Source organism: Neoarius graeffei, chromosome 23 (assembly GCF_027579695.1).
Source record: "Neoarius graeffei isolate fNeoGra1 chromosome 23, fNeoGra1.pri, whole genome shotgun sequence".
In the NCBI taxonomy this organism is placed as follows: Eukaryota; Metazoa; Chordata; class Actinopteri; order Siluriformes; family Ariidae; genus Neoarius; species Neoarius graeffei.
The window spans coordinates 4,396,766-4,424,747 of NC_083591.1; the positions used below are offsets into that span (position 1 = coordinate 4,396,766).

The following is a 27,982-nucleotide window of genomic DNA, read 5'->3' on the forward strand; positions in this document are numbered from 1 at the left end:
AAAAACACACAGTACGTGCAGAATTATTCTCGAGTTTAAACGACACAAAAGCAAATCGTTTATTATTCTTTTTAAATGACTGTATACATACATGCACTTCAACACTGGGGGAGGAAAAAAAAAAAACCCTGAAGCAATATGAACGGGTGGGAAGAGAATCAGGTCCTGATCTGTCTTTGGTAGAAATTATACATCTCTTAACATCGATTACAAACCTGTGATGAGAAAACAGCCAGGACGAACGACGTCAGACATATTTACATCCGTTTGTGCTCATCAAACTGTATTAATAAACACTTTACACACACAGTTGACCAGCAGGGAAAGTAAGACAGTAAAATTCTTTTTCTTCCTCATAAATATCAAAATAGAGCCTCTCTCTCTCTATATTACTATAAAACTAGTCTGCTTCGGTTAGATTTATTGCATAGAAATGTAGTGACAAATCCAACAATTAAAAAGATTAACCCATCAAGTTCCTTGATTCAAGTGCAATGTACAAATTTTTAAGTAGTTACAGACACTGACTTTTTTTTTTTTTCCTTTTTTAGAACAAGTTTTTATCTCTGCCAGAGTAACGCTCGCTGAAATACAGGTGAACTGCGTGTACGGAATGTTTTTTATCTCTTTCAGCGATCGGTGCGCTAATTAAGAGGAGACGCATACAGTGCAAAACTCCGAGTGAATAGCTGTAATAATGTTTAAATACCCAGGAAAAAAATAATCACCATTCTGTTAATTCTAGCTTTTACATTTCCCCCCCAAAAAACAACTATCGCAGTGGTGCGAGTCACAGAACGAAAGTGTTTGTCCAATTAAGAGAAACCTAGTGCTTGTAAAAATACATTCATTCGCTCTCCGTCTGTGTGTGTTTATTTTTAGGTAACAGTCTGGGTAGAAACATCACGCTGGGTTCTCTGAGAGGAGGAAAAAAAAAAAAAATCCACACGTCTTAAGTGTTAATACGACGAAGTAACGTGTCTTCTCAGATGTCGCATCTGGACAGGAGGTCAGGGGAGGCAGAGGCACGGCAGGGCGCGAGAACGATGGAGCGCAGTTCCTGTGGCTCAGCTGGCACACTCAGAGGAAGTGGGTTCCTGCTGGTCAGGGAGAACACGCTGGACGCGTTCTCTTCATCCTCGGCTTCCATGTCCTCGCCGTTTCCGTTTGGCAGCAGGTTTTGCGCCTTGTAGTCGTCGTCGATGTCGAAGAAGCTGCCTCTGCTACTCGAGCAGTCCATGGCTTCCTCGGTCTCGGCAGAGCTCTCGTCTGACTTCGCCCTCGCTCTGGAAGTCTCTCTAGGTGTGTAGGGTGGGATTTCGGGCACGCTGTATTTCTTCGCCCAGCCGCTGAGCGCTCTAGGCCGGACGTCGCCGCCCTCGCTTCTCGCTGCGATAAAGGCGTCGGACAGCGCCTGCTGTGGAGACACGGGCAGGGAGTGGCACTGTCGTCCTGGCAGCTGCCACAGTTCAGGCCAGGAGCTGCTGGTGTTCATCTGAGGCTGGTACGAGCTCATGCTGCCTCGTGGTGAATGCAAGTCAAACATGAGCGAGAACACTGACTTGCTGGGCATGTCAAAAAATTTGATCTTGCCGCCCTTGAGGTCCTCGCGAGCGCTGAAAGGGTTAACCTTGGCAACTCCTCGTGGTCCAGGGTTATAGTAAGGGTCCTGGACGTTGACCTTGCGGCCTTGTTTGCGGGAAAAGATGTCCGATTGGCTGCGCGAGAGCCAGATGTTGCGCCGTGGACGAGGGGACTTGGGCGGGATCTTATCATCCTGTAGACCCAGAGGGTTCAGCCTCTTTATACCCTGGAACTTCTCACCTAAAAACAGGCACGGAGAGAAGCAGAGACCCTTCACGTGCTGAAATATTTAACATTTTTTACAAATATTTAGTTCTCAAGTCTTAAATACGCTACTCTTTTACATGCATCTCAAGCAGAAGTAAAGTTCTAGCATTTTTAAGGCTCCAAAAGTGAACAGAGAGGAGAAAAAAAAAATTGCATTTAAAAGATCTCATTGCAATTCCAGTACATTTAGAATTCTCGTATACGTTTACAATGTAGAACGAGTTCTCTTTGATTATCAGATGAAGCTGTATTCATCTCAGTCTCATCACCTGGTCAGACAACACGAGCAGCTTTCACACGAACGTCAGTGGGGGGGAAAAAAAAATCTAAATAAATACATTTATTTTTTATTCTATCCACATTCACGTGCTCCGCTTGGCTACTACTAGGATATCAGCTCATATACTGGGAGTAGAAAAAAAACAAAATGGTGGAGTGTGTTGTTGAACCAGCAGAGGACAAAATAAAAACTCTACTTGAAAACAAAACCCCAAACAGCAAGATATGGAATGAAAGTATTTGATGATAAGAACAAATCTTTTTTTTTTTTCAAGAATTATCGCATTTTTCACAAATTGCTCCCGTCATTTTGCCGATTTGTTTACATTCTAAGCAGAAATGATTTTGTCGGACGTTTTATATTAAAAAAAAAAAGTTATTTATTGAATTTGCAAAAAATAAAAATGCTTGCTCTCAAAATCTAGTGAATGTGGATCGAATTAAAAAAAGTTATTCCACTCAATCTTGTCGTACATGGATTATAGACAGCTGGGTGCTACGCTCCTCATCGGCGATCAGCTCATGTATGACTCAATTTTGTGGAATCACCGTTAAATATCATAAAATAAAATTTATGCTTTGCTGACCCAAAGGTGTCAAAGTGTATTAATGAATCAAAGTCCTTCCCACGCCATGCAGTGCATAGAGCGGCGCCAATCTCCGTTTCCGTAGCCCTTGGCCTCTCGCCTATTGCATAACTAGGGTTACAGTGGGGGGCGGGTCCTCTGGTAACCGCGAAAGTTTGATTCCCCACTCGCATCTGTATTGCAGCGTGCCTTGCCAGACGACAGCAGGTACCATTTTTTTATGATGGTCTTTGGTATGACCCGACCGTGAATAGAACTCGCGATCTCCCAATCGAGAGGTGGACACGCTAACCACTAGGCTAACTCACGGTAGTTGTATTAAAGTGCTGATGACACGTTTTTGACATCTTTGGCGATGTTTTATAACATAAAAAGTAATTCCCGATGATCCATATATTAATTCACGAAGGCGCCTATTTTACAAGTTATGATGATAAACGCGGCTATTTGGGCAAATTTGACGGGGCTGCAGCACCCAGGAGACGAAAGAGGAGGAGGAGCTATATGACGTCAGCGAAACAACCTTCCTCCTAACTTACCAGTTTGTTGTTGATGCAACAGGTGTTCAGTTTATCATTATTAGTATTTTTATTAGACATTATTATATATATAGTTATTATGCCTTCGCGTTGTGTTGCCGGCTTTTGCTCCACAAGGATGGGGTAAGTTTATTCAAGTTTCCCAGAGATCCCGAGCTGCATGCGAAGTGGGTGAAGCAAGTCAGGCGCACTCGTGACAAGTGGGAGCCCTCACCAACATCCGTCCTGTGCTCTGAACACTTCGATTTGGATTGTTTTGACACCCTTCCCAGCTTAAAAGAATCTCTTGGGTGTTCAGTTCAGCACAAACGTGCGTTACTACCATCAGCAGTGCCTACACAGTGTTGCCAGATTGGGAGGTTTCCCGCCCTGTTGGGCGGTTTCAAGTGCATTTTGGTGGGTTTTGAACATATTTTGGGCTGGAAAATGTCAGCAGTATCTGTTGCCAGATACTGCTGAAGTTTTCCAGCCCAAAATATGTTCAAAACCCACCAAAATGCACTTGAAACCGCCCAACTGGGCGGGAAACCTCCCAATCTGGCAACACTGCCAGTATTCCGGAGGGGGTCTACTAGTAGCTATGCCGGATCCAAAGACAGTCCTCCTGTCAGAACATGTGTTGTGAAACGACATAAGATAAAGGTACGTAGAGCTATAGATTCTACATGATAATCATAAATGTAATCATAAAGTCGGCGTGATATCAGTCATGTATTTGCTTGTGAAAGCTTGCGGCTTTCATGTAACTGCCGACTAGCAACGAGAGGCAAAGGGTAAAGAGGGTAGGCTATCATAGATTCTATTCGGAAGAGATCAACACAATTCTAGACTCCCAGAAGAGGAAGAGCTAGCACTAGAGAGTTCACCGGCGTTTTCATGCGCCATTTCCATTGAGTAGAACCAGAGTAGAACAGCCAGTGAACCGCGGCGTGTTCTTCCGCTGACGTCACAACATGGCCGCGAGCCACGGACCCAGTTTTCTTGCGCTGTGCAATTAAAAGTTGGATATTCGCGTAACAACAGCTTCTTTTCATGTAATTATAACAGAAATCTAACATGTTTGCCATGTTGTATAGTTTATTTAAGAAATTGCATAGAGTCATGTTCGTGTCATCAGCCCTTTAATGAAAGAAGCAAAAAAAACCCCCCCACACACACTCACCACCAGGGGGCAGGAGACATCGGGGCCAGAACTAAAGGTAAATGTGCACCAGAGAAATGTAGCTCGAGACTGAAATTGTGGTATGCGTAGAATTGCACGCATTACAAGCATCGTGACATGATGTCAGGTTTCAGCCTTGGTTGGAATAATGTGAAACAAAATAAAATAAAAAAGAGCAGATGTTCACTGGAGCTTAGCGGAAGAGCAGAACCAAAACAAAAACGCAAGTGCTGCTCAGGTAGCAAAATGTTCCCGGACTGAAATAGATCGGAACGGAACGGAAGGGATGCTGAATGATTGATGGGATGTCCAGAGAGAGAACTGGCGCTCCCTCACTTCCTGGATTAACTGCCAAAGGAAATTAGAGAACAGGGTTGTAAAACTCTGAGTGTAACTGGAGCTGATGTACGAGCAGACGGTTCGCTTCAGCAAAAAGACAGCAAGCTGTAGCTCCACCCCCACGGGCAAGGGAGTCAGGTGGAGGATCTGGCCGTGCACATTCTACAGCTTCCTAATCGTTCAAAATAACTCGGGTGTTGAATTATAGAATCGCTGCCCATCTGTCTGCTCAATACTTCGACTTATCAGAAAACATTGATTATTTTATTAAGACGTTTTGTGTCGTACTGTTCATCCTGCCTGCTGATGAATAATTTATCAGGTGTAACAAGAAATCCAGGTGTGAGGATCCTAAGGTTTCACTTGCACTATTATTATTACTACTACAACAACAATGATTAAAACTAAACAAACAAAGGGTGTGTGTTCGTTACACACCTTTCGCGATGCTCTTTTTATCCATCTCTGCCGGGATATGAATCCTCTCCCTTTCACCTTCTTCAGCTTTCAGACGCCGCTGGACGTCCTCCAGCCTCTTAACAATATCCGGGAATGAAGGCCTGAGTTTTGGGTCCATCTGAAACAGGAGGGAAATAAAAATGCTCATGAAAACAAGACATAATAAACAGCACGTTCGGTGTGCACGCCCAAGTGTCCGACCCATGACCTTTACAGCGGTCTTAATTTCCACCATGAAACACGCAGCAAAAAACGGGGCCGTTTCCGTAAATTCCGCCATCTTGGAATTACAGAAGAGGAGATCACATGATCCAGGTGGTCATACGTTAGAGTTTCCTTTAATCCACACGACAACATGAACGCGAACACGGCGTTTTCTGATTTATCCACTTTGAGGAGTGGATTAAAATTTTTTTTTTTTAGAGAATTACAGAAATCCAGAATCCAAAATACTAGAAATAAAATCTGTGTGTCTCGGACAGTGAGTAGAGCAGCTCAGTGCGACATGAAGAAGTGTTCAGGAACAGAACTTACGTTGCAACAGTTGAAGGTGAGCTGCAGGAAGTCAGGAGGACAGTCGCCAACCATGTGCTGGAACGCGTGATAATCCAACCCGAAGGTCTGCCAACACACACACACCTGATTTTCAACAAACTTTGTTTCATTTTAAGCTTTATTGTCCATAATTTCAATTAAATAACTCTGATGCATAATCAGTCCATATAGAGGGAAGTTTATGGATCTTGATGGTAAGATTATGTCTAAATTATTTTATTCTATCCACATTCACTGGATCTGAGCAAATCGCACGCTCTGATTGGCTACTCTACTACTCAGGGATGTGATTTGGGGCTGGTGAAATTATCTGAAAATTTTAGCCGGGGGTCTGGGGTTTTCTGACTTAAAAATTGTACTAAAATGGCAAGCGCAAACACAAGAAAAAACTTGTCATGATTAACAAATTCAAGCCAATTTAATGGTCAACATGCAACTCTGAGCCCCTATAGTAAATTCAATGATTCTTAACTGACAAAAAGCCAAAACATGAAACCTAAAAATGTCATTCTAAATTAAATCATCATCTGTATTGGAATAAATAGAAAACTGTATAAGGAAAAACAATTTATACTTTCAATTACTGTAGAAGTTGAACATACCTAAATGTGCCTTTTCAAACAAAGATGATGCAACATAAGAATTCATCCACCATTATTTATTAAACTCTATTGCTCCTGGTAGTCTCCCGGTTTGCTTCTTACGTATGGCAACTTCTAATATTTGATTAAGTTACTGCACACCCCGTTTAGACAGGGTAACAGGATTGACACAAAAAAATTAGCCATGCATAGACTACTTACCAAAACTGAAATTTTTAAGTAAATATTCTCAGATTCAGTTCATTCTGCCATCCATATAAAAGGTGAGAATATGTAGATCCTTGGCAACAAATAATTTCAATAATAGCTTTTGGGAGCATTTATTTGTGTTATATGATTAATCACAGTAACAGAACTGACACAAACCTCTGGGACAGGTACAAAAATTAACAAAACATCGAAAAAAATCTCTTTTCTTAATGGCATTTTCAATTTGTGACCTCGTATGTCCATTGTGGTTTCCACAGTCTTGTCGTTGAACATGAAAAAGTTTCAATTCCACCTTTGTCTAACATTAAGAATCATGTCTGAAAAAAAGTCTCTTTTCAGTGGAACAGCCATTTTTGCTCATTTTCGACCCTAAAATTTGCTACAAAATGCACATTTATGAACCAAAGTAGTCAAATTTTGAAATGCAAGGTAGAACTGATAATGTTTTATCATATGAGACCATAAAAAGGTTTTAGAAATCTCAAAATGTAAACAAAACACGTCCGGACAAAAAAAAAAAAAAAACGTTTTCTGTGAAATTGACTCCTATACAGAACTGTACAGTGTTCACTCACTTGAGGATTTTCATATGCAAGAATAAAAATCACTTTTTCACTAAACAACATTCACAAAAAAATGTGTTTGCAATTAATTGGGCTCCACTGTTTTTATCATTTCAACCGCGCATCAGACCCTCGGCCAACTGAAAACGTCTTTCATGCACTTTTCTCCCTCATGAGAATTTTGAAAAGTTGGCAAGTATGTATTATTTGCACTAACATTTTAATATTGAATAAATAAATCAAAATTGTGTATAATTACCTTACATCCACGCTGTGGGAAAAGTTTTGAGCGAAAATTAAAACTAACTTTGAGTGAAAAAGGTGAAATAATCTGTGATGAAGTTGGCAGAGACTCTGAGGTAAAGTGAGAGAAGGCGGGAGGGGTCCAGCATCACTGCCGCCTCACAGACTCACTTTCCCGGGTTAAACTCCCACCACTCCCCCTACGCCGCTCCCCCTCTCTCTACGCCACTCCCCCTCTCTCTACGCCACTCCCCCTCTCTCTACGCCACTCCCCCTCTCTCTACGCCACTCCCCCTCTCTCTACGCCACTCCCCCTCTCTCTACGCCACTCCCCCTCTCTCTAGCTTTTGTTTTGTTTTCACTGAGTAGCCATTTTGATTTGTAAACTAGAGCCGGGATTTAAACTGCTGTTTCTTCGGACGCAACTAAAACAAACAAAAACCGCCCCTTCTTTTCTCCTCAGAAGGTTTAGCCTCCGATGCTAACCTTTTCACCACAGCTTTCATAGGGCGCGCATGCGCATCCAGGAAGCAACAGATGGCACGAGGCCCCGTTGCCACGGCAACCTTCGTCACTCCGTCGCACGTGCAGTGACACCATCACCACTCACAGGCTTATTATGGGGAAAGAAATGAGCTGGGTTGTTTTTTTCTTCTTCCCCATGTTTATTTACTTTAAAAACACACACCAAACTGATGATCAGGTGCATCTTTACGCTCGATCACGGAGGCTGCCATCTTTCAACTCTTTGTTTGAAGCGAGCTTACGTACAGCTATCTAACAAGCGCGTTCATTGGTTGTTACAGAGCGATGGGCCAATCACGTACCTCGTTTCATCTCAATGACGGAATTACTGAAAGTCGGAACGAATAGGATATGAATGTGGATTTTTGAGCGAAAAATCGGAAAAAAATTTTTTTTCAAATTTTGAGGTGAAAAAAGCGGAATTCCGCGAATTCGTGGAAAAATCACATCCCTGACTACTACGCTATCGGCTCATATATCAGGGGTGGGCAATTATTTTTTCCGTGGGGCCACATGAGAAACAGAAAATTTTGTGGAGGGCCGGACCAAAACGCTGAACTAAATTCTGCATAATATTAATTGTATTTCTTTATATAAAGCAATAAATATCATTGTTTTTACAAGCTGCTAAGACTGGTAAGAGTCTGGAAAAAACGAGGTTGCCTTACAAAAAATGTCATTTATTCAATCAAATTTCCCAAAACAATGGTTAACAAAATGTGAACGTTTGTACCATTTTTTTTTCAGTCACATTCACCCCAAAACACAAAGACACCACAATATTGTCTTTCTACTCCAAATATCAAGCAAGATACATCATATTATAATAATGATGCCCACATTTGTAGTCTAATCACCTCATTTGGTGTTTTTCAGTTTATTTGTTCAGTGAGAGAAATCTAGTCTCTGTTGGTCTTTAACGAGTGCATCAGAGTCAGGTTGAATGTCTAAGGTGGAGATGCGAAGCACAGCTGACAGATGATCATCAGTCGATTCGGTGTAGGTATCAGATCTACAGATCGGCTCGGGCTCCGGCGCCTGCTGGTGACGTCACACTATGTGATTGGCTGGACCGTTTGAAGGATGACGTACAAGTTTGTGGTTGGTCTGGACAAATTACGGAAGTAGTTATCGCGGGATTAGGTTTCGTGGGATTTCATGTCATGTTCATGTCGCGCGCATTGCGTTTTTGTTGAACACAACTTCAAAATAAAAGCAATGCACATTCAGTCCATGCATGAGGTAAAATTAGAAAATACGTTTATTTTGTAATTTCTAATTAACCTTACGCGGGCCGGTAGAATGAACCAAAGGGCCGGATGCGGCCCGCGGGCCGGAAAATGCCCAGGTCTGTCATGTACTGCGAGTATATGGTGGAATGTGTTACTGAACCAACCGAGGACGAAATAAAAACTCTACTCAAAAACAAAACCAGAAAGGCAGCAAAATATGGAATGAAAGTATCTGATGGTAAGAACAAATCTTTTTTTTTCCCCCCAAGGATTTGTATTATTGTATTTTTCACAAATTGCTCCTATCATTTTGCCAGTTTGTTTACTTTCTTCATCCTTAGGCATTAAAATGTATTGATTTTTTTTAAATTTATTTATTTATTTTTTATTTAGACTGGTTCAAAAGCTCAAAGTAGTTTGAAAATTACAGAACTGAAAAGTCCAAGGAAGAGTTAATTAAATAAATGTCTAAAGCGATTCTATACGTTGGCACGACAGCAAGACGGCATATTCTACCCAAAAAAAAAAAAAGACTAGTGTCAATTCGTGCAGTCAGTCATTGATAGGTTTTTAAGGAGTCTGCCTAAGAGGAAATTATTTTGTTGGACATTTAGTATAAAGTTTTATTTATCAAATTTGCAAAATAAATAAATAATAAAAAAGCTGTTTCTCAAAATCCAGTGATCGTGGATAGAACAAAACAGTTATTCCACTCAGTCCCGTTGTACATGTCGGCTACCAGCTCATGTACGACTCGAGTTCATGGAATAATTGCTAATTATTTATTTATGATTTGACTGAATGTAAATTATCCTGCTGGATGCTTCCTTTTTTTTTTTTTTCCAAAGTTAAAATGGAGTCAGTGTCATATCTTTGAGATCCCCTGAAAGAATACACTTCAATTCACAGGTATCTCGCATTCGAGAGCAATTTGCGAGAGCAGAGAGAGAAAGAAAACTGACTTCGGTGCGAGGCAGGAAGTCGGGATCGGCCTGTATCCTGGCGATGATCTCGCACAAGATGATGCCGAATGAGAAAACGTCGGCCTGGAGATGGACACGGAGAGCATCGCGTTAGAATCGCGCTTATAATCTATGAAAACGGTGCGTGCTGTGGATCCCGTCGGCTCACCTTCTCGTTATACGTTTCGCCTCGCAGAACCTCTGGTGCCATCCAGAACGGAGAACCCACCACCGCAAGCTTCTCTCCATCAGCCCTGGGGGCACAAGAGCGAGAGAGATTCTGAACATTCTCAAACGAGTTCGCACACGTTTCACATAGAAGCCCTCGAGGTGAGGAGGAAGCCTTTGATCATGTTAATTTGAGCAGAGAAGAAGTGCATATGTGAGAGAGAGAGAGAGAGAGAGAGAGAGAGAGAGAGAATGCACACAAGTGTGAGAGAGCTTCTTGAGCTGCTTTGGTATTATTAGCTCTCCTATTAGTTCACTTCTGAACACTATGTTCTACCAGAACAGATGTCCTTACGAGTCTCTCTCTCACACACACACACACACACACACTCTCTCGGGTCACTTACTCATGACTGGGGATTTTTTCTGCAAGTCCAAAATCTCCAACGATTGCAGTGTAACCGTTTTCATCTGATTTGATCAGGCAGTTCTGCAAACACACACACACACTATAGTAATGCACTGGCAATCACTAGCTTACACTGATTTGTCAGCCCTCTTTTTATCTTTACATCTTGGGTGGGGCCCTAGTGAAAAAGTTTTAGCACCCACACTAATCACCGCATTCCTTTTCTACAAATATTACATCAATCACTTCAGACTGATTTATTTGTTCGAGAGCGGAAAAAGAAAGAAAGAAAAAAAAAATCGAATGATTCACTGCAGTTGTTTCATAAAGAGGGAGTTTTCTCAAATCAGATGATTCTCGACTCATCTTGACTCTTGAGAACCAGATTCCTCCAGGTCGCATCATGGCACATAAACATGAGGATTTGAATGACAGGCTGCATTCAAATCCTCATGCTTATGTGCCATGATACGACCTGGAGGAATCTGGTTCTCGGTTTGGATTTGCATACAAGGCATTAGGCGGTCACGTGTGTATGAAAGCGAGCGCGTTCGTATTCGATCATTCTAGAAAGTATGCAGTTCTGCAGCAGGCTTTATCACATCCAGAGAAAGACAGAGCAGAAGCAGATTTTCAATTTAATAAGATTAGCCGTGCTCTCTGAGTGGGGGAACATTACTTCACCTCCCCTGTCAATCACAGTCACAGCGACACCAGCCAATCACGGGCGCCTCTGAGCTCATGTATGTTGAAGGGGGCTGATTGTGCTTTTTTCCTCCCCCCCCCCTTTCCAGCAGGGAGTGTGAAAGACATGACACTAGCGGTCTTGAGGTGTCTCAGAGGAGGCCTGAGTGTCAGTGCGTTACCTTGGAGGTGAGGTCTCTGTGAAAGATGCCCTTGGAGTGCAGGTAGGCCAGACCCATGGCGATATCCGACGCCAATTTGACCCGCGTGGTCCAGCTCAGGTACTTGTTGCTGTCCAGCAGCTGCTCCAAGTTCCCGCCGTTGATGTACTGCAAAAACATGAACGAACGAGACCGAAGATCAGGAATCTGTTCAGCACATTCTCCGTTTTCTGCGACAAAAAAATCTGGAGCATGTTTCCAATAAACGAATCAACTATACATACCAGCTACATTTTATTCTACTTTTAATAAACGTTTGTTATTATACGTTATATTATTCACCCACATTATACAACCTCGCATTTTTAATTTTTATTTACCACATCATTCATGAAGGGGCGGCGCAGTGGTTAGCGCTGTCGCCTCACAGCAAGAAGGTCCGGGTTCGAGCCCCGTGGCCGGCGAGGGCCTTTCTGTGCGGAGTTTGCATGTTCTCCCCGTGTCCGCGTGGGTTTCCTCCGGGTGCTCCGGTTGAATGTGAGTGTGAATGGTTGTCTGTGTCTATGTGTCAGCCCTGTGATGACCTGGTGACTTGTCCAGGGTGTACCCCGCCTTTCGCCCGTAGTCAGCTGGGATAGGCTCCAGCTTGCCTGCGACCCTGTAGAACGGCCACGGGGCTCGAACCCGGACCTTCTTGCTGTGAGGCGACAGCGCTAACCACTACACCACCGTGCTGCCCCGGCTTACACCCTGTTCTTTATAAATAAAAAGTTTATTATATTCATACACTTGTGTGTTTAGATGCATGGAACCAAGAAGGGAAAGAAATCTGGAGAATTTTTCCTGTTTATATAATCCTTCAACTCAGTGAGAATTTAAAAATAATTATGTTGTTAAATAGTTTATTCTGAAATTATACACGGAGGTAAACTTTATAATCTTGATGGTCAAGGAAAAAAAAAAATCCATCTAGCCATCAGTGGGAGTGGTTTATATTAGTGCTGTCAAGCGATTAAAATATTTAATCGCGATTAATGTCGCGACTGTCATAGTTAACTCGCGATTAATCGCAATTTAATCGCACATTTTTGTCACATGAAAAACCATTGTAATTCTCTTACCAGCATAAAAAAGTTAATGGGCTTGCTCACCGTTTGAACTACGGGGGTACTCGGGGGATCCGAGATCCCCCGAAACAGACATGAGATCCCTTGAAAACATGATCTGGGAAATGTTGGGGGGGGGGGTCTCTAAAATATTGGCAAAATGATGTTTATTGACATAGCAATCGTGTGTAACGGGAAGCATTTGCATATCCGAAGTGAGCGCGCGATCGGAGATCCGTGCTCTGAGACAAGCGCAAGCACCCCCCCCAAGGGAAAAAAAAAAGGGACCCCCCGGAAATATCGGCATAGTTCGAACACTGGTTGTACCAATGTTTTTTTTTTTTTTTATTGCAGAGCATAACACGTCTTGTCACAGCCACTGCAAAGTGGGGCTGGAGCCACCGATGGGAAAACGATCGGAGCACCGTGGCTCTTCAGGGGAGGGCAGAGGACTCTGGCTGTGCGGGGCGTGGCATCATGTCACAGAGCATTAATCTTGCGATAAAAAAAATTATCGCCGTTAAAATTAAGTTAACAACTTGATAATAACGCGACATTTTTGACAGCACTAGTTTTATATATATATATATATATATATATATATATATATATATATATATATATATAAAAATAAAACCCCCACAAATTTGCATATTCAGATTTCGCAACAGGAAATCCCACCTTTTAGTGTGAAGTGGATTTTGGTTTTCTCAGCACGGCTGCTCTATTAATCCGGTTTTCCAGTCTCTTGTGGCGTGACCTAACCACGAGACAAAAAGCCTCAGTGTCCCTCTCTGTCCTACTTTCCTGTTTGCCTGAAAATCAAACTGCATTATGACACCGTGATGTGAAGATGAGTAAGTATTTAAAATCAGCGATGCTTCCTCTTCCTCCTCAGTCACTCGTTGTAAATAGAACTGTTCTCCAAGACCTTTATCTGTTCATCGCTCACTGTTTAATCTGAGCTAATGGACTTACTGAGCGGAGCTAAAGTTCATGCACTGAAACATGTGAGGCGTCGCTTACACTAATGCTGACAGGCAGGGTGAGGACAAGGGCAAGGATGACGACATCATCTTAAAAAAACAAAAAAAAACCAAACAAAAAAAAAAAACCCACCACACGCACACACACACAGAGGAATATTCCTGTTTTGCATCAGACCACGTAGCATGAGATAAACACTCGTACACACATTACAACATTTTCACCTTTCACATTAACAACTCCGTGTAGAAGGAGTTTGGTACATGCTGTATTTAAACTCCACCACTGCTGTTGAATTCTGGACTCTGATTGGTCAGGTGGTGTTGAATAGTTTTCTATAACAGCAGTTCAGCTGGAAAAAGAAAAAAAACCCCACAGGTTTGTATTTATATTAACGAGCTCGTTATCATTTCTATAGTAACGGTGATGGTACGATTTCTCTAAGGAGACGTATATTTAACAGCGCTTCAGCTTTCCGACACCTTCCGGACCCAGGAGTTTACACGTCGCCATTTCTCGTCTTATTAACTCCAAGAGATAGGGAAAAAAAAAAAAAAAAGAAAGAGGCTGGTGAGGGGACGAGTGTTTATATCTGTGAGAACAGGAACTTGTTTTATAAATGCCCCACAACATTAAATGTAACTATAAATGGATTAAAAAAAAAAAAAAGGTTCACGGTTTAATAAATAAAACCTGACGTGTTGCGAGAGAAAGAAAGGGCCTTTAGGTTGAGAAAAACGTTGACTGTTTTCTGATAACAGCATGACACTTTACACCCACCCCGATCGTTTCGAGTGTCCCGGTTTTGTTTAAAAGGTATCAGCTTCCTGCTTTCGCTGAGCGCTCAAATGCAAATAACGTCTCTGATGTCCACTCTGGAAACAGAGACGGCGACCATCGAGGCCCCTCTGCACTTTGTTGGTCTTCTGTGAGTCGTGAAACAAAGCGGGCTGCAGTCGAGGCGTATCAGAGGAGTTTTGAGAGGGAGGAAGGCAGGTGATCTAACCACTATATTTAAGTGGAGGTTCTGCTGCATGTGTGTGCATGCATCTCTCTCGACAGACAGACAGACAGACAGCTTGCCCATCTGAAGCTAAATATACAGTCTCCTTCTCTGGACTTGGCTATTTTTGCCCTGTTTACTTTATTTGACCCAAACACCGATGACCTGGAAGGTGTTTAGTGGCTGGAAATTTTATTTAAATAAATAAATAAATAAATAAATATCCAAAATGAACAAAAATGGTGCATTTTTGTTAAAGAAAAAAAAAATCCATTAATGGACTCTCCAGCACCATGTCCCGGATAGATTATTTGTGCTCACTCCACTGATTGACCCCACCGTCACCATTTCTTCAGCTCTTTAACCTTTACCTATCTGATGTCTCCCCTGCCTCTTCCTCAAGCTACGGTACATCTCAAGCTTCCTCCTAGTCTACATGAGGACAATTTTCACAAATTACCCACAATGCCATGCTGTGGGATTCATGGCACATTCCATTTGAACCGAGAAGTCGGAATTTCCGAGTTCCCAGTCGGCCATTTCAACTGAAACGCCTCCTGAAGTCGCCGGATTTCCGATTCGGAAAGTCAGATCAACCTTAAAATCCAAGATGGCTGCTCTCCATACCAACAGAACAAAAGCTGTAGGAATGCACTCTATTTTGCACTTCTGTCTCAGTAAACCAGCCGTACACACACACACACACACACACACAGTACGGGCCACCTTCTATCTGTGGATGCTAACTGGTATTGTGAATGACGAACCCAGCTCTGAGGCGGCTTCTGAGGTGAATGGAACATAGAGTTGGTTCTTACATCATCTCTAACTACAGAGATGCCTCTTTTCCACCAAAGCAGTTCCAGGGCTGGTTCGGGGCCAGTGCTTAGTTTGGAACCGGGTTTTCTGTTTCCACTGACAAAGAACTGGCTCTGGGGCCAGAAAAACCAGTTCCAGGCTAGCACCAACTCTCTGCTGGGCCAGAGGAAAGAACCGCTTACGTCAGCGAGGGCGGAGTTGTTAAGACCAACAATAATAATAAGACCGCGAAAGATCGCCATTTTTAAGCGATGAGAAGCAGCAGCTGTACAAACGCGAAGTCATCCATTATTATTATTGTTGTTGCTGCTGCTTCTTCCGTGTTGTTTTTGCTTCGATATTCGCGCCAAGGTTTATGCAAACGTAGCGACGTAACTGACGTATACAACGACATAACTGACGTGGCTTCCCTTAGCACTGCGAGCTATGGAAAAGCAAACTGGTTCTCAGCTGGCTCGCAAGTTGAACGAGTTGTGAACCAGCACCAGCACTGAACCAGCCCTGGAACTGATTTGGTGGAAAAGGGGTAAGAGTGATGCAGTAGTGTTTACTCCTTCAGTCTGTCCAGCTCTCTCATTTCCAAAAGGATCACGTTTCAAAGCATTAACTTTCATGCTAATACCCAATGTCATCATGCTTATCATCACATACATCGCTAAGTAGCTGCAACTAATGCATTACACTGCATCCTGGGACTCTGAGTCCAGCGTTTACACCAAGTACTTCTACACTGGCTCTCATTAATATGATGTCGGGAGAAGAATCCGTAACCGCAAAACCTGGACAGATTCGCACCGGAATCAGGAAAAAAAAAAAAATCATAAATATTTCAGCATCTTATATGTGAAGTTTTTTTTTTTTTTTCCATTAAGCAGGTCAGTCTCCATCACAGTACGGAGTCGGGGACATGGCAGGTGGCAGACGTATGCGGCGTTTTATTCGGCGTTACACCGATGACAGACTTGTTTGTATGGAACACACCGGAGGCTGCGATCGTGGGTGTGTGTTAAAGCAGCACATGGCCCGGGAGCTCATCTGTGACTCATCATGTTTACCTGACGATCCGGTTCGTGCAGGAACGCCAGCTGATAACACATCGCATCGTTACTCAACCAGCATCCGCTAAAATCTATCAGTCCCTTTAACCCACCTGATCACTCGCACGCATGGGGAAGTATCTGTTCTGTTCTCTAAAAGAAACTCTCCCCGAGGCTCTGTGGAATAAAGACTGAATTGTTTTGCGTGCCCCCCCCCAAATCTTTCCACAGTGTATTAATGCAGAAATGACAATAATCCGTATTGTCATGTAGAAAAACAAACAAACATCACAATGAAATGAAACAAAACTTTTGAGCTGGAACTGAAATTTGGTGTAAACGAAAAACAAAATTAATTACAAACAAAAATTTGCAACATATTTATTTTACTTTAAAATTAACCTGAACTATTTATTTATACATGTGCTTAAATAAATAAACAAATGCTCAGCAGGCTCTCGGAGAAAGCAGCAGCATGTCGGGCTTCCTTCCTGCAGTCAGGTTGAACGCACCAGGGTTCAATTCATAACCCTCTGTTGACACTTCCATTTGACGGAGTTCGTTTCCTGTGTACGTGTGACACACATCAGCGATTTCAGCAGCAGTGTGACATGAGATTTTCTCAATTCTATACAGGAAGCTATAAAACGACAAATCCAAACGCTTGGCTTGAATGATTCCCAGGACATGATATGGTCAGATGTTGCTTCAGTTCCCACCTGCAGTTAGTGCCTTATAAAATCTAAATCCCATCTTTAAATAGATATAAAAAGACACTAGAAAGAAAGGTGGAGGGATGGTTGAAAGGAATTTAAAAACAGTTTGGGAAGATCTTTCAGAGATCATTGGACCATGTGGAGATAATACACAGGCTCAATGCCAAGGAAACGAAAAGGACCTCGCTGTTTTTCTTAATACTGCTGGCCGTACAAGGGGGGGGGGCAAAATTCTGGTAAAATTCTGTTTCTTTTTTCCCTTTGCTGCTTGCTATCTTTGTAACTAGTGTTAGAAAGTACATTTTTTCCCCCTGTAATACCATCAGGTTCTTCTTAATGAGCTGATTTTTAAACGGCAGTGGACCTAGACTCAATCCCTGAGGAACACCTTGAGGCTCAATATGATTTTTAAAAAATATTTTGTGTGTGTCACATACTGGTTCGACAGAGTTGTTATGATTATTATTATTATACTACACAGATTGATCTGGCTCAGAAAGTTCGCTCTGCAGTAATGTGTACAAACAACAATAGTGGTTACGTTTATATTAAAAAAGCCCTCTCTCCCACTGGAATCAGTTTGTTTCTTGCTTTATATTCTAGACTTAATATCATAATTGCAGAAAGCTTCCTAGCGTTTATACACTCGACCAAATCCAAACATTTCTGCAGATAATCATCAGTTAAATCACGACAAGATTTTAATCACCCGTGATGTTAACATAGAGCATCTCATCCTTCAATATATACGAAAGTTTTGTGGTAGCAGTGTTGGTACTTGGGCTGTAAACAGTAAAAGGTTTTTTTTTTTTTGGTTGTACGAATAAGAGTACTTTTTAATGGCCTGGTTTTATAACTACAACGGACTGAGACTCGAGCCCTGAGGAACACCTACAGTCTTCAGGTTCAAAATATGTGATTCAATTTATAACGTGTGAGTAAAAATACATTCTCGAGCTCTAATTATAAAGTACACAGATGACTGGGTCAGAAAATATGTCGCACAGTGACACGCATATGAGCCCTACTACTGCATGTAGGATTGCGGTAGCATGAGAAATAACTATTATACATAGCATACATAGAATAGCGACCCGAGTGTTTTACTGGGAAATATGCCACTCACCACTTGTATTTTTCATACGCGCTCCATCCGGGACATTGAGAACCAAAACTGTGATATAAATCTCTATATATGTCACTCATAAGGAAATCGATGAGGGAATTGTTTTGATAAATTTGGGGACTTTGTTTGTGAACATGTCTAAATAATAAAAAGAAAAAAATAATAATAATAATCACACGTTGGCTTGAAGATACGAAGTTTATCTTCTCGCGTTGCATTTTTCATATGAAATACATCACGGATCTGAGTGACATATTTAAATAATATTGTCTAGCTTTTTTCATGGTATATCAGATATATTCTATTCAGCGAGCGTGATACTGAATGAACGAGTCGAAGACGAGTAGCTGAATGGAATACATCTGATATACCATGAAAAAAAGCCAGCCAATAATAATATTATCCATACACGTTCCTTTCGGGTGTTCAGTGCGTCTTTCTCTTTCAAAATTCTCTCAAAATCTTCTGTATTTAACGAAGTAAACCTGGCGGCCATGCTTGTTTACAAATTGTCCCAGTCGCTCACTACTGCGGAAGTTTTACATCTCCGACGTGTGACGTCATGTTGTCTTGACAACCATGCAATACTGTAAACCATATTCAACGCTCATTCTCTATTGGGTAGAGTGACGTAATACATGTAGGATAAGTGATACGCTAACAACATTGCATGCTATCAAACCAAATGAATGAAACCCGCTAGAAGGGAATAGAAGACGTTTTTATTCCGTGGAAAAAGAGTCCCATATGTATAATAATTCCCGACATTTCACTCCGATGACGTCACTCACAGTGTTTTCCCGCTGCCTAGAAGCACGCTGTCAAAATGGCCAACCGGTTCAAAATTAAAATTCTTTTGATTAACTTGTGTATTTTTTTTTTGCAGATGCGTCCATATATATATATATATATATATATATATATATATATATATATATATATATATATATATATATTTACACTGTGGTGCGAAGATATGAAGATTATCTTCGTATTGAAATATTTTCACTCATGATATATACATTCACCACTCGAAGATAAACTTCATATCTTCACGCCACCGTGTAATATCCTCTCCATATGAATAATTAATAAACATCAGCAACTCATTTGGAATTCAGTTTCATCATTTTATCATGAGTGCCCAGTAAACGGTGAAGAATGATGATCTGATGTGTGCGTGATGAGGTCATCCTGTAACAAGCATTGTGATGGAGTTTAAACGACAACCCCGATTCCAAAAAAGTTGGGACAAAGTACAAATTGTAAATAAAAACGGAATGCAATAATTTAGAAATCTCAAACTGATATTGTATTCACAATAGAACAAAGACAACATATCAAATGTCGAAAGTGAGACATTTTGAAATTTCATGCCAAATATTGGCTCATTTGAAATTTCATGACAGCAACACATCTCAAAAAAGTTGGGACAGGGGCAATAAGAGGCTGGAAAAGTTAAAGGTACAAAAAAGGAACAGCTGGAGGACCAAATTGCAACTCATTAGGCCAATTGGCAATAGGTCATTAACATGACTGGGTATAAAAAGAGCATCTTGGAGTGGCAGCGGCTCTCAGAAGTAAAGATGGGAAGAGGATCACCAATCCCCCTAATTCTGCACCGACAAATAGTGGAGCAATATCAGAAAGGAGTTCGACAGTGTAAAATTGCAAAGAGTTTGAACATATCATCATCTACAGTGCATAATATCATCAAAAGATTCAGAGAATCTGGAAGAATCTCTGTGCGTAAGGGTCAAGGCCGGAAAACCATACTGGGTGCCCGTGATCTTCGGGCCCTTAGACGGCACTGCATCACATACAGGCATGCTTCTGTATTGGAAATCACAAAATGGGCTCAGGAATATTTCCAGAGAACATTATCTGTGAACACAATTCACCGTGCCATCCGCCGTTGCCAGCTAAAACTCTATAGTTCAAAGAAGAAGCCGTATCTAAACATGATCCAGAAGCGCAGACGTCTTCTCTGGGCCAAGGCTCATTTAAAATGGACTGTGGCAAAGTGGAAAACTGTTCTGTGGTCAGACGAATCAAAATTTGAAGTTCTTTATGGAAATCAGGGACGCCGTGTCATTCGGACTGAAGAGGAGAAGGATGACCCGAGTTGTTATCAGCGCTCGGGTTCAGAAGCCTGCATCTCTGATGGTATGGGGTTGCATTAGTGCGTGTGGCATGGGCAGCTTACACATCTGGAAAGACACAATCAATGCTGAAAGGTATATCCAGGTTCTAGAGCAACATATGCTCCCATCCAGACGACGTCTCTTTCAGGGAAGACCTTGCATTTTCCAACATGACAATGCCAAACCACATACTACATCAATTACAGCATCATGGCTGCATAGAAGAAGGGTCCGAGTACTGAACTGGCCAGCCTGCAGTCCAGATCTTTCACCCATAGAAAACATTTGGTGCATCATAAAACAGAAGATACGACAAAAAAAAGACCTAAGACAGTTGAGCAACTAGAATCCTACATTAGACAAGAACAGGTTAACATTCCTATCCCTAAACTTGAGCAACTTGTCTCCTCAGTCCCCAGACGTTTACAGACTGTTGTAAAGAGAAAAGGGGATGTCTCACAGTGGGAAACATGGCCTTGTCCCAACTTTTTTGAGATGTGGTGTTGTCATGAAATTTAAAAATCACCTAATTTTTCTCTTTAAATGATACATTTTCTCAGTTTAAACATTTGATATGTCATCTATGTTCTATTCTGAATAAAATATGGAATTTTGAAACTTCCACATCATTGCATCCCGTTTTTATTTACAATTTGTACTTTGTCCCAACTTTTTTGGAATCGGGGTTGTACTTCATTTCTAAAACATGCAACTGAATCTCGAGCCTGTGCATTTGCAAGGAACTCCACCTCGAGTGTGTGTGTGTGTGTGTGTGCACCCGCTGGCTTGTGTGTTTTGAAACTCGCATTCCTTTAGTGTTTAAAGAGTTGGCACCCCCGTACTCCTACTCACCCGCTTCACATGCATGGCTAACTTTTAATTAACACTGTTCCTACAGCTGCTGTTATATTTAGCTGCCAATCACGGTCTGATTACAAAACACACACACATCCTCAGGCGACTTCGACATTCCCACTGCACACAAACACGGATTTATTTGCTCCAAAAGCTTGCGACTGTTCAGGATGATTTACTGTGATCCCACGACTGGAGTGCCATTTAAACTTCTTACCTTAGACCTCTTAAACAATGTCTATAATTTAATTTAGATCCTTTTTCAACACTGAATCAAAGAAAGCATGCATTCAGCCATCTCAGACATCATCCTGTTTCTCCTTGGCTGTGTTTTGCTCTTAAATGAGTAACAGGGTTGAGTTTTTTTTAAACACTGATTTAGAAAACACACCCAACGCTATGCTAATTTGTGTGAGGACGTTAAAAACGAAATAAAACACATTTCATTCATGACATTTTCCAGACGCTGTAATGGACGACTTGTGGAAAATGATGTTGTTTTCAGCATGACGGGTTGAAGGTATTCGCATAATGCAAAAATAAGATTTTTCAGGCATTGTGATTAGTATTTTAGAGTGTAGTTATAGAAGGCTGGGACAGGCAAAAATGCTCTTTCCTAATGAAACCATGCACTTTACTCATGTTTTTAAAACATTTTCGCTTTTGATCATATACGGATTTGTAAGTGCAGTATCCAAGTCTGTTGGAGGGGACGGTAGAAGCGTGTCTGTGCCTGCCTGCAGGTTCCTCTTACCTCTGTGAGGGCGTGGAGCTGACCTTCCTGCACACAAACACCCATGAACCTGTGAAAACAGAGCACAAAAAATAAAAAAATAAAGATTACCATACATCTACACTTCATCCCGCTCAGCAGCGTTTACTGGACATCTTAAAAACGAGGGCGTCCTGTATCATGTACTTGACAACAGCAAGCTAAAGAGTGAAAGCTAAAGCTCCTCCAGGTTCTAACTGGATGTCCTTTCAACAAGTTTGGAAGGATCAGAGATGAGCGAGATGCTCTGGGAAACGAACCTGACGTTTTCAGTGAAGCAGAACGCTTGAGCAGCGTCTGAGGGGAACAGTCACTAAGTTTTCAAGTTGCGGTTTCTCATTAACAAACGAGCTGTGTTTTTCTTCTTCAGTTTGGTGAAGGAACGACTGGTTGCGCTCACTGGCCACTTTATTAGAAACACCCACCCATCCACCTGCTGTTTGATGCGGTTCTCTAAATCAGCCGATCCCCCGACAGCGGCACGGTGCATCAAATCACGAGCTTCAGTTAACCTTCACTTCATTCAAACGTCAGAATGAGGGGGGAAAAAAATTGTGATCTCACAGTAAACTGTGACTTTCTTTCACTGTGGCGTGGGTGCTGGTTTGAGCCAGATGAGTATGAGGTTTGAGTATTTCAGAAACCGCTGATCTCCTGGGGTTTTCACACACACAACAGTCTCTAGAGTTTTTATACAGACAGAATAGTGCAGAAAATAAAAAAAAAAACCATCAGAGTGAGCGACAGGTCTGTGGGTGGAAGCAAACGCCTTGTTGATAAGAGAGGTCAGAGATCAGAAAATGGACAGATTTGAAGTGCTTCGAGCTATAGTAACTCTCATAAATCACTCTTTACAACCGTGGTCAGCAGAAAAGCGTCTCAGCATGCAACAGCAGAACACCACATTGGGTTCCAGTCCTGCAGCCAAGAACTGGGATCTTAGACTCAACAACACGTTCCTATTAAAGTGACCGGTGAGTGTGTATCTGCTATAATGTAAATAAAATCCAAGTAGTCATCTTCTCCATGAACATTCCATGACGTTAAATTATGTTCAGTTACTATAAATGGATTAAAACAAGTATGATGTTTCGTTTTCATACATGTCAACCTTTGGTCAATCAAACCTGTATAACCAACCTCCAAAATCCGTATTTCCCTTATAAAATCCGTATAAGATGCAAATTAAAATAATTTACCTAAAATTTGAATGATAATTAACAATGATATATCCCAGTTACTTTTTATTCAATATTAATAACAATAAACCTTCAGAATGAATACAAAGCTCCAATGTTCGACAAAAACACAAAGTGTTATCAGCGTAGTTACGAAGGAAATACTTCGTTGTTTGGAGACAGGTTTCACCGAGCGGCTATTATGCGCGAGACTTCATATTAGCCACAAAGTCAGGAAAATCTGTTCGTAAAATTACGTTATAATGACCAAATACAATGAAAAGTATTTTTCCAGTCTCACCTGTGAAAGGTAATCCCATGTGATCTCGTTTGGACGGTAAACCTGTTGGTACAGTTAAACGCAGCACATGAATGAGGCATCTTTATTCTCGGCTACTGTCTAGAGACGGTTGAAGAATCTCCACTTTGCCACATCCGATATGGCGGCGAGGATGACGTATGATTCTACGCAGAAGGCGGCGTCTATGTTTATATGTCTATGACTTCACGGTTGTCGGGATTCTCGCAATGCGGTGTGCGCATGATCAAAAGTGGAACGAAGTCTCGCTACCACAAGATAACGCGCGATTTCATAAGACTCTTTACTGGCCGTCTGTGGTGTACAGTACGTTTGTAAATGTTATGCGCTCTTATCATCGTGGGAATTGATTATAGCTCTAAATAAATATTGAAGTTTTTTTAAAGAATCCGTATATTTATACGCCCGTATACTACGTTTATTGAATCAAATCCGTATAAAATACGGACATTCCGTATAGGTTGACATGTATGCGTTTTGTAATAAATCAAACATTATAAACGGCATGGTGCTGTCGTAAAAAAGGAATACAACACTTCAGGACATGCTGCGGTCGGAAAATAATCAATGCAGGATGTTCACGTTAACTTTGCTTCCCGAGTGGCTTCTTTTGCTATTCATGCAAATAATTGCATAACTACTGAAGTAAGCTAATGATGGCTAGAGAACACCATCTCGCTACTTGCACTTAAAACAGATGATTAAAAGTATTTTGTCGGAGATTTAAATCTGTTATACGTACTGTAAACGTGATACCATGTGATCTGTGTGTTCGCATCATGTTCCGCAACATGGATGATGAGAAAACTTATTTTCTGGAGAATATTTAGCCTTTCGACTGCAAAAGATGAGTGGGGGAAAAAAAAAAAAAAAAAAAAAAAAAGGTGTTTGCAAGTGTGGACACTAAATGAGACGTCTAGACGAACGGCGACAGACAGCAAGGACGCGCAGGGCTGATGGAGAACACTCGCGCCCTGCTAACACGTCGCTGCCTCCTCTTCCATTCTCACTCCGTCTTGCACGTCATAGGGCAGCTGGAAGACACTGTTTATGAACTGCTCCGTGTCGGAGACGGGTTTATTGTGCTGTGTGTTAGCATGGCCTCTTAACTCCTACATGATCTCAGAGTCACGTTCCAGCTGTGCGGATGTGTGGGAGTGTATGGAGTGCCGCCAGTGCTCGTCCGGGGGGGGGGCAGCTAATGTATATCGCCAGAAGACCAAAGACTAATTTTCATCTGAAGAGAAAATTTGAGATTATAATCTTTATTTAGGTCATGGCATAATCTACTGACTGACTATTTCATCCTTAAAAAAAAAAAAAAAAAATTCTATTAAGGCTGGGCAGACACTGTGCGATTTTTGGCCCGATTTTGACACGATTTTCACTCGTGCGACTATTTTGGAGATCGGGTCGATTTTTGGCTCAATCGTGCGTCTCGGATCGTGTAGTATACATGGGGTAACGACAAGCGATTAACACCTCACGACCTCCTCCCGATCGATCGGATGAAAATCAAACATGTTTGAAATCCTGGTCGCCCATCGTGAGGCTATCGCACTGTTGAAGTAGCCTGGGAAATCCCATGCTGCTTTGCACAATCGTTCCGATCTGAAAAGACAGCATGGAAACTACGGTCTAAAGGCTCGCCTGAGTTAGAGAGCCAATCAGAGAGTGGGGAGGGGTGGAAAGACGGTGACGCGTACTACTCGACAAACGGAAGCTTGTAGTTTATTTGGGACTGTTTACAGATCACATTTAACATGGCGGCGAGCGAAACGAACCAAACCAGCTTCTCTCATATTTGTCTTGCACAAACGGCAGTAATCGTTCGGTGCCATTGTTTTCCTATTTTTGTTTTGCCTTCTCTTTCTCTTTCCTTCTCTTCTTCGCCGCTCTAACTACGTCACCGGGTACAACTGCCATGATTGGCCATGGGCTACGTATACGCCAAATGATAGACAGTCGCAACATCCAATAAACGGCCGTTGACAATCGTAAACCACACCTCCCCTACGAGAAATTCAATACGCGGATTCCAGACCATATTTCACTTGTGATATGGTCTGGTGTTAACCAGACTACTGTTGAAGCAGTGTCACGAGCCGATTTACCTCAACCTGTCACACTACACATGCGCAAACACAGATACGGAAGAGAAAACAAACACTGAGCAGCACCTCCGGTCTCCTCCTCTTCTTCACGTTTAGAGATGGGATTTATGGCTCTTTGATGGGAGCCGCATCTTTGTGATCCGTTCTTTGAAAAGAGCCGTGCAAAAGACTGGCTCATTTGGCTCTTTTTTAAAAAAATATTTATTCAGTTTTAAGAAGACAGCGTCTAAAGAAGCCAGATCCCTCTGCTTAGACAGTGACATCAATATTTCTGGACATACCTTTTATATAAAGCAACCTAGACTTACATTATTGTAACCCCTAAACGCTCATAAATAACCATTAAAAAACAATGAGGGCTTCAATGAATGTCCATGCAGAACGGCTTTTCTGTAAAAAAAAAAAAAAAAGAACCCACTCAAGAACATAGTTATCAAGAACGCAAGAATATTTTATAGAAAAACACTTGTTTTACAAAAATATTTAAGGCTGAGATACAAAATAGATACAACTAGACAAAGAGATAAATAAATAAAATACAGAAAAATAGAACAAACAAAATGACGACAGAATAAATTAAATGAACGTCCGTGCAAAGTAGTTTTCCCACAATATTATCATTAATATCAGACAACAACATTATAAACCATCTGAAACACAGTACAGAAAAAGAACGACAGAAAGAACGGCTCCCCCAGCTCGAGACTCGGTTCTCATCGCTCATGCCTAGGAGCTGTTCAAAAGAATCGGTTCGTTCGCGAACGTCACAACACTACGTTGCAGTTCCGGATACAAGAATCTGGAAGTATGGAAGTACAGTGTGAGCAGTCAGATCGCATCCGAGCATCGGATCGTATAGTGTGAGAACAGGAATCGTAAGCTGCGTGCTGTTTACCCCTGCGATTCACTCGTACAGTGTGAGCAGCAGCTAAATACCGCGATTGAAAAAAAAAAAAAAAAACCCACAGTGTCTGCCCAGCCTAACACAGACAAAATAAAAACAGTAGAAGAAGAAGAGAGGACTGGAAAGAGACACACAAAGAAAAATGGCTAAGGATGGAATAACTTATTCCTGTAAATCTCACCAAGAATACCAGTTTAAAATGAAGCACAATAGCAATCACGCGCCTGGCCGCGAGGGCCGACGGCGATCAGCGATACACGGGAAACAATGGTGACCGGTGATTCGTTGCTGGGAAACGATGATCAATAATTTGTCGTCATGTTGCTTGGTGATCCAGTCATTAGGAAACACGGGAGATCAGCGATTGCTTTTTGGCAACAACACTGATCGGTGATTGGTTGTCGGCTTGACGTACCTGCGATGAGTCAAGGGAACTTGCGCGTATAAACCAGCAGCTATGAATTGAGCTAGAAAACCGTTAGCCTGGGCCCGCCCATCCTAAGCGTGACGCAACACGAGGGCCTGTTGCGAGCTTAGTCTGGCCAGGCAAGCTATCTACAGCTCTTCCAAGCTCCCGAAAAATCGGGAACCAATCAACTTTGAGCATCTCCAACGGCCCTGGGTAGAGGCGTGTTCAAGACATTGACGTAGTAGAACTGCAACCGGAAGCGCTTCATTCACGAATGCTGTATTGAAAGCATTCAACGGGAAGTTCTCATTGAAAACGGAGCAAAGAGCAGCCCTGGAGGTATTTATTGAAAGGAAGGATGTTTTCGCCTTGCTTCCGACCGGCTTCAGTAAGAGTTTAATAATAGGATGTCTATGGTTTAATCTACCAGTTAGCCCCGTCGCGTCGCATACGTCAGAGGAAAGAGTGATGTGATTGGTTTAAGCTTCGTCACAGCCTTTTCTGGCTTCGACCAGTAGCAAACTGAGGCATTTCAGGGAGGCGGGTCAACCACGGGCTCTGGGAAACGGTTGGGCTTAATATCTTGGCCAGACCAATAGCTCGGAGAGCTTTGAAGTCGCGTTAGCCAGACTAGAAAACCGTATCTTTTGCAGCACAGTCACTAAAGTCTGATTAAAAGTCACTAGATTTATCACTCGACTCGGTTTTAAAACCGAGTCACTAAAGTACTCGGAAAAGTTGCTAAATCTAGCGACAAACATGCTGACTTGGCAACACCGAGTGTGTATCCAGAAGAGCCTCCTACCCCCGGGGTCCCCTGTTCTCCACCCCCCACCCGGCGCAGTTCCACACCGCACTGATTTAGGAGTGACTCTGGCGAGTTACGGCGTAATAAACTTCAGGTCTGACATTTATTGCTGCTGCTCGTAGGGTCTTTTTCCAAATAACAAAGACCCCCTTAGT

The 27,982-nt window shown here is 42.0% G+C and overlaps 1 protein-coding gene across 1 annotated transcript in view; it reads right to left on the reverse strand.

Moving 5' to 3' along the window:
• Positions 1 to 23: 23 nt before the first annotated feature.
• Positions 24 to 27,982, reverse strand: part of tesk2 (testis associated actin remodelling kinase 2) — a 45,778-nt gene continuing 17,819 nt past the window's right edge. The window contains exons 4-11 of the mRNA XM_060905632.1: positions 22,078 to 22,126; positions 11,552 to 11,698; positions 10,684 to 10,766; positions 10,278 to 10,362; positions 10,109 to 10,192; positions 5,751 to 5,837; positions 5,196 to 5,334; positions 24 to 1,824 (exon numbers count right to left, since the gene is read on the reverse strand). Coding sequence (XP_060761615.1) covers positions 986 to 1,824; positions 5,196 to 5,334; positions 5,751 to 5,837; positions 10,109 to 10,192; positions 10,278 to 10,362; positions 10,684 to 10,766; positions 11,552 to 11,698; positions 22,078 to 22,126 — 1,513 coding nt within the window. The 3' untranslated portion in view covers positions 24 to 985. The remainder of the gene's footprint in view (positions 1,825 to 5,195; positions 5,335 to 5,750; positions 5,838 to 10,108; positions 10,193 to 10,277; positions 10,363 to 10,683; positions 10,767 to 11,551; positions 11,699 to 22,077; positions 22,127 to 27,982) is intronic.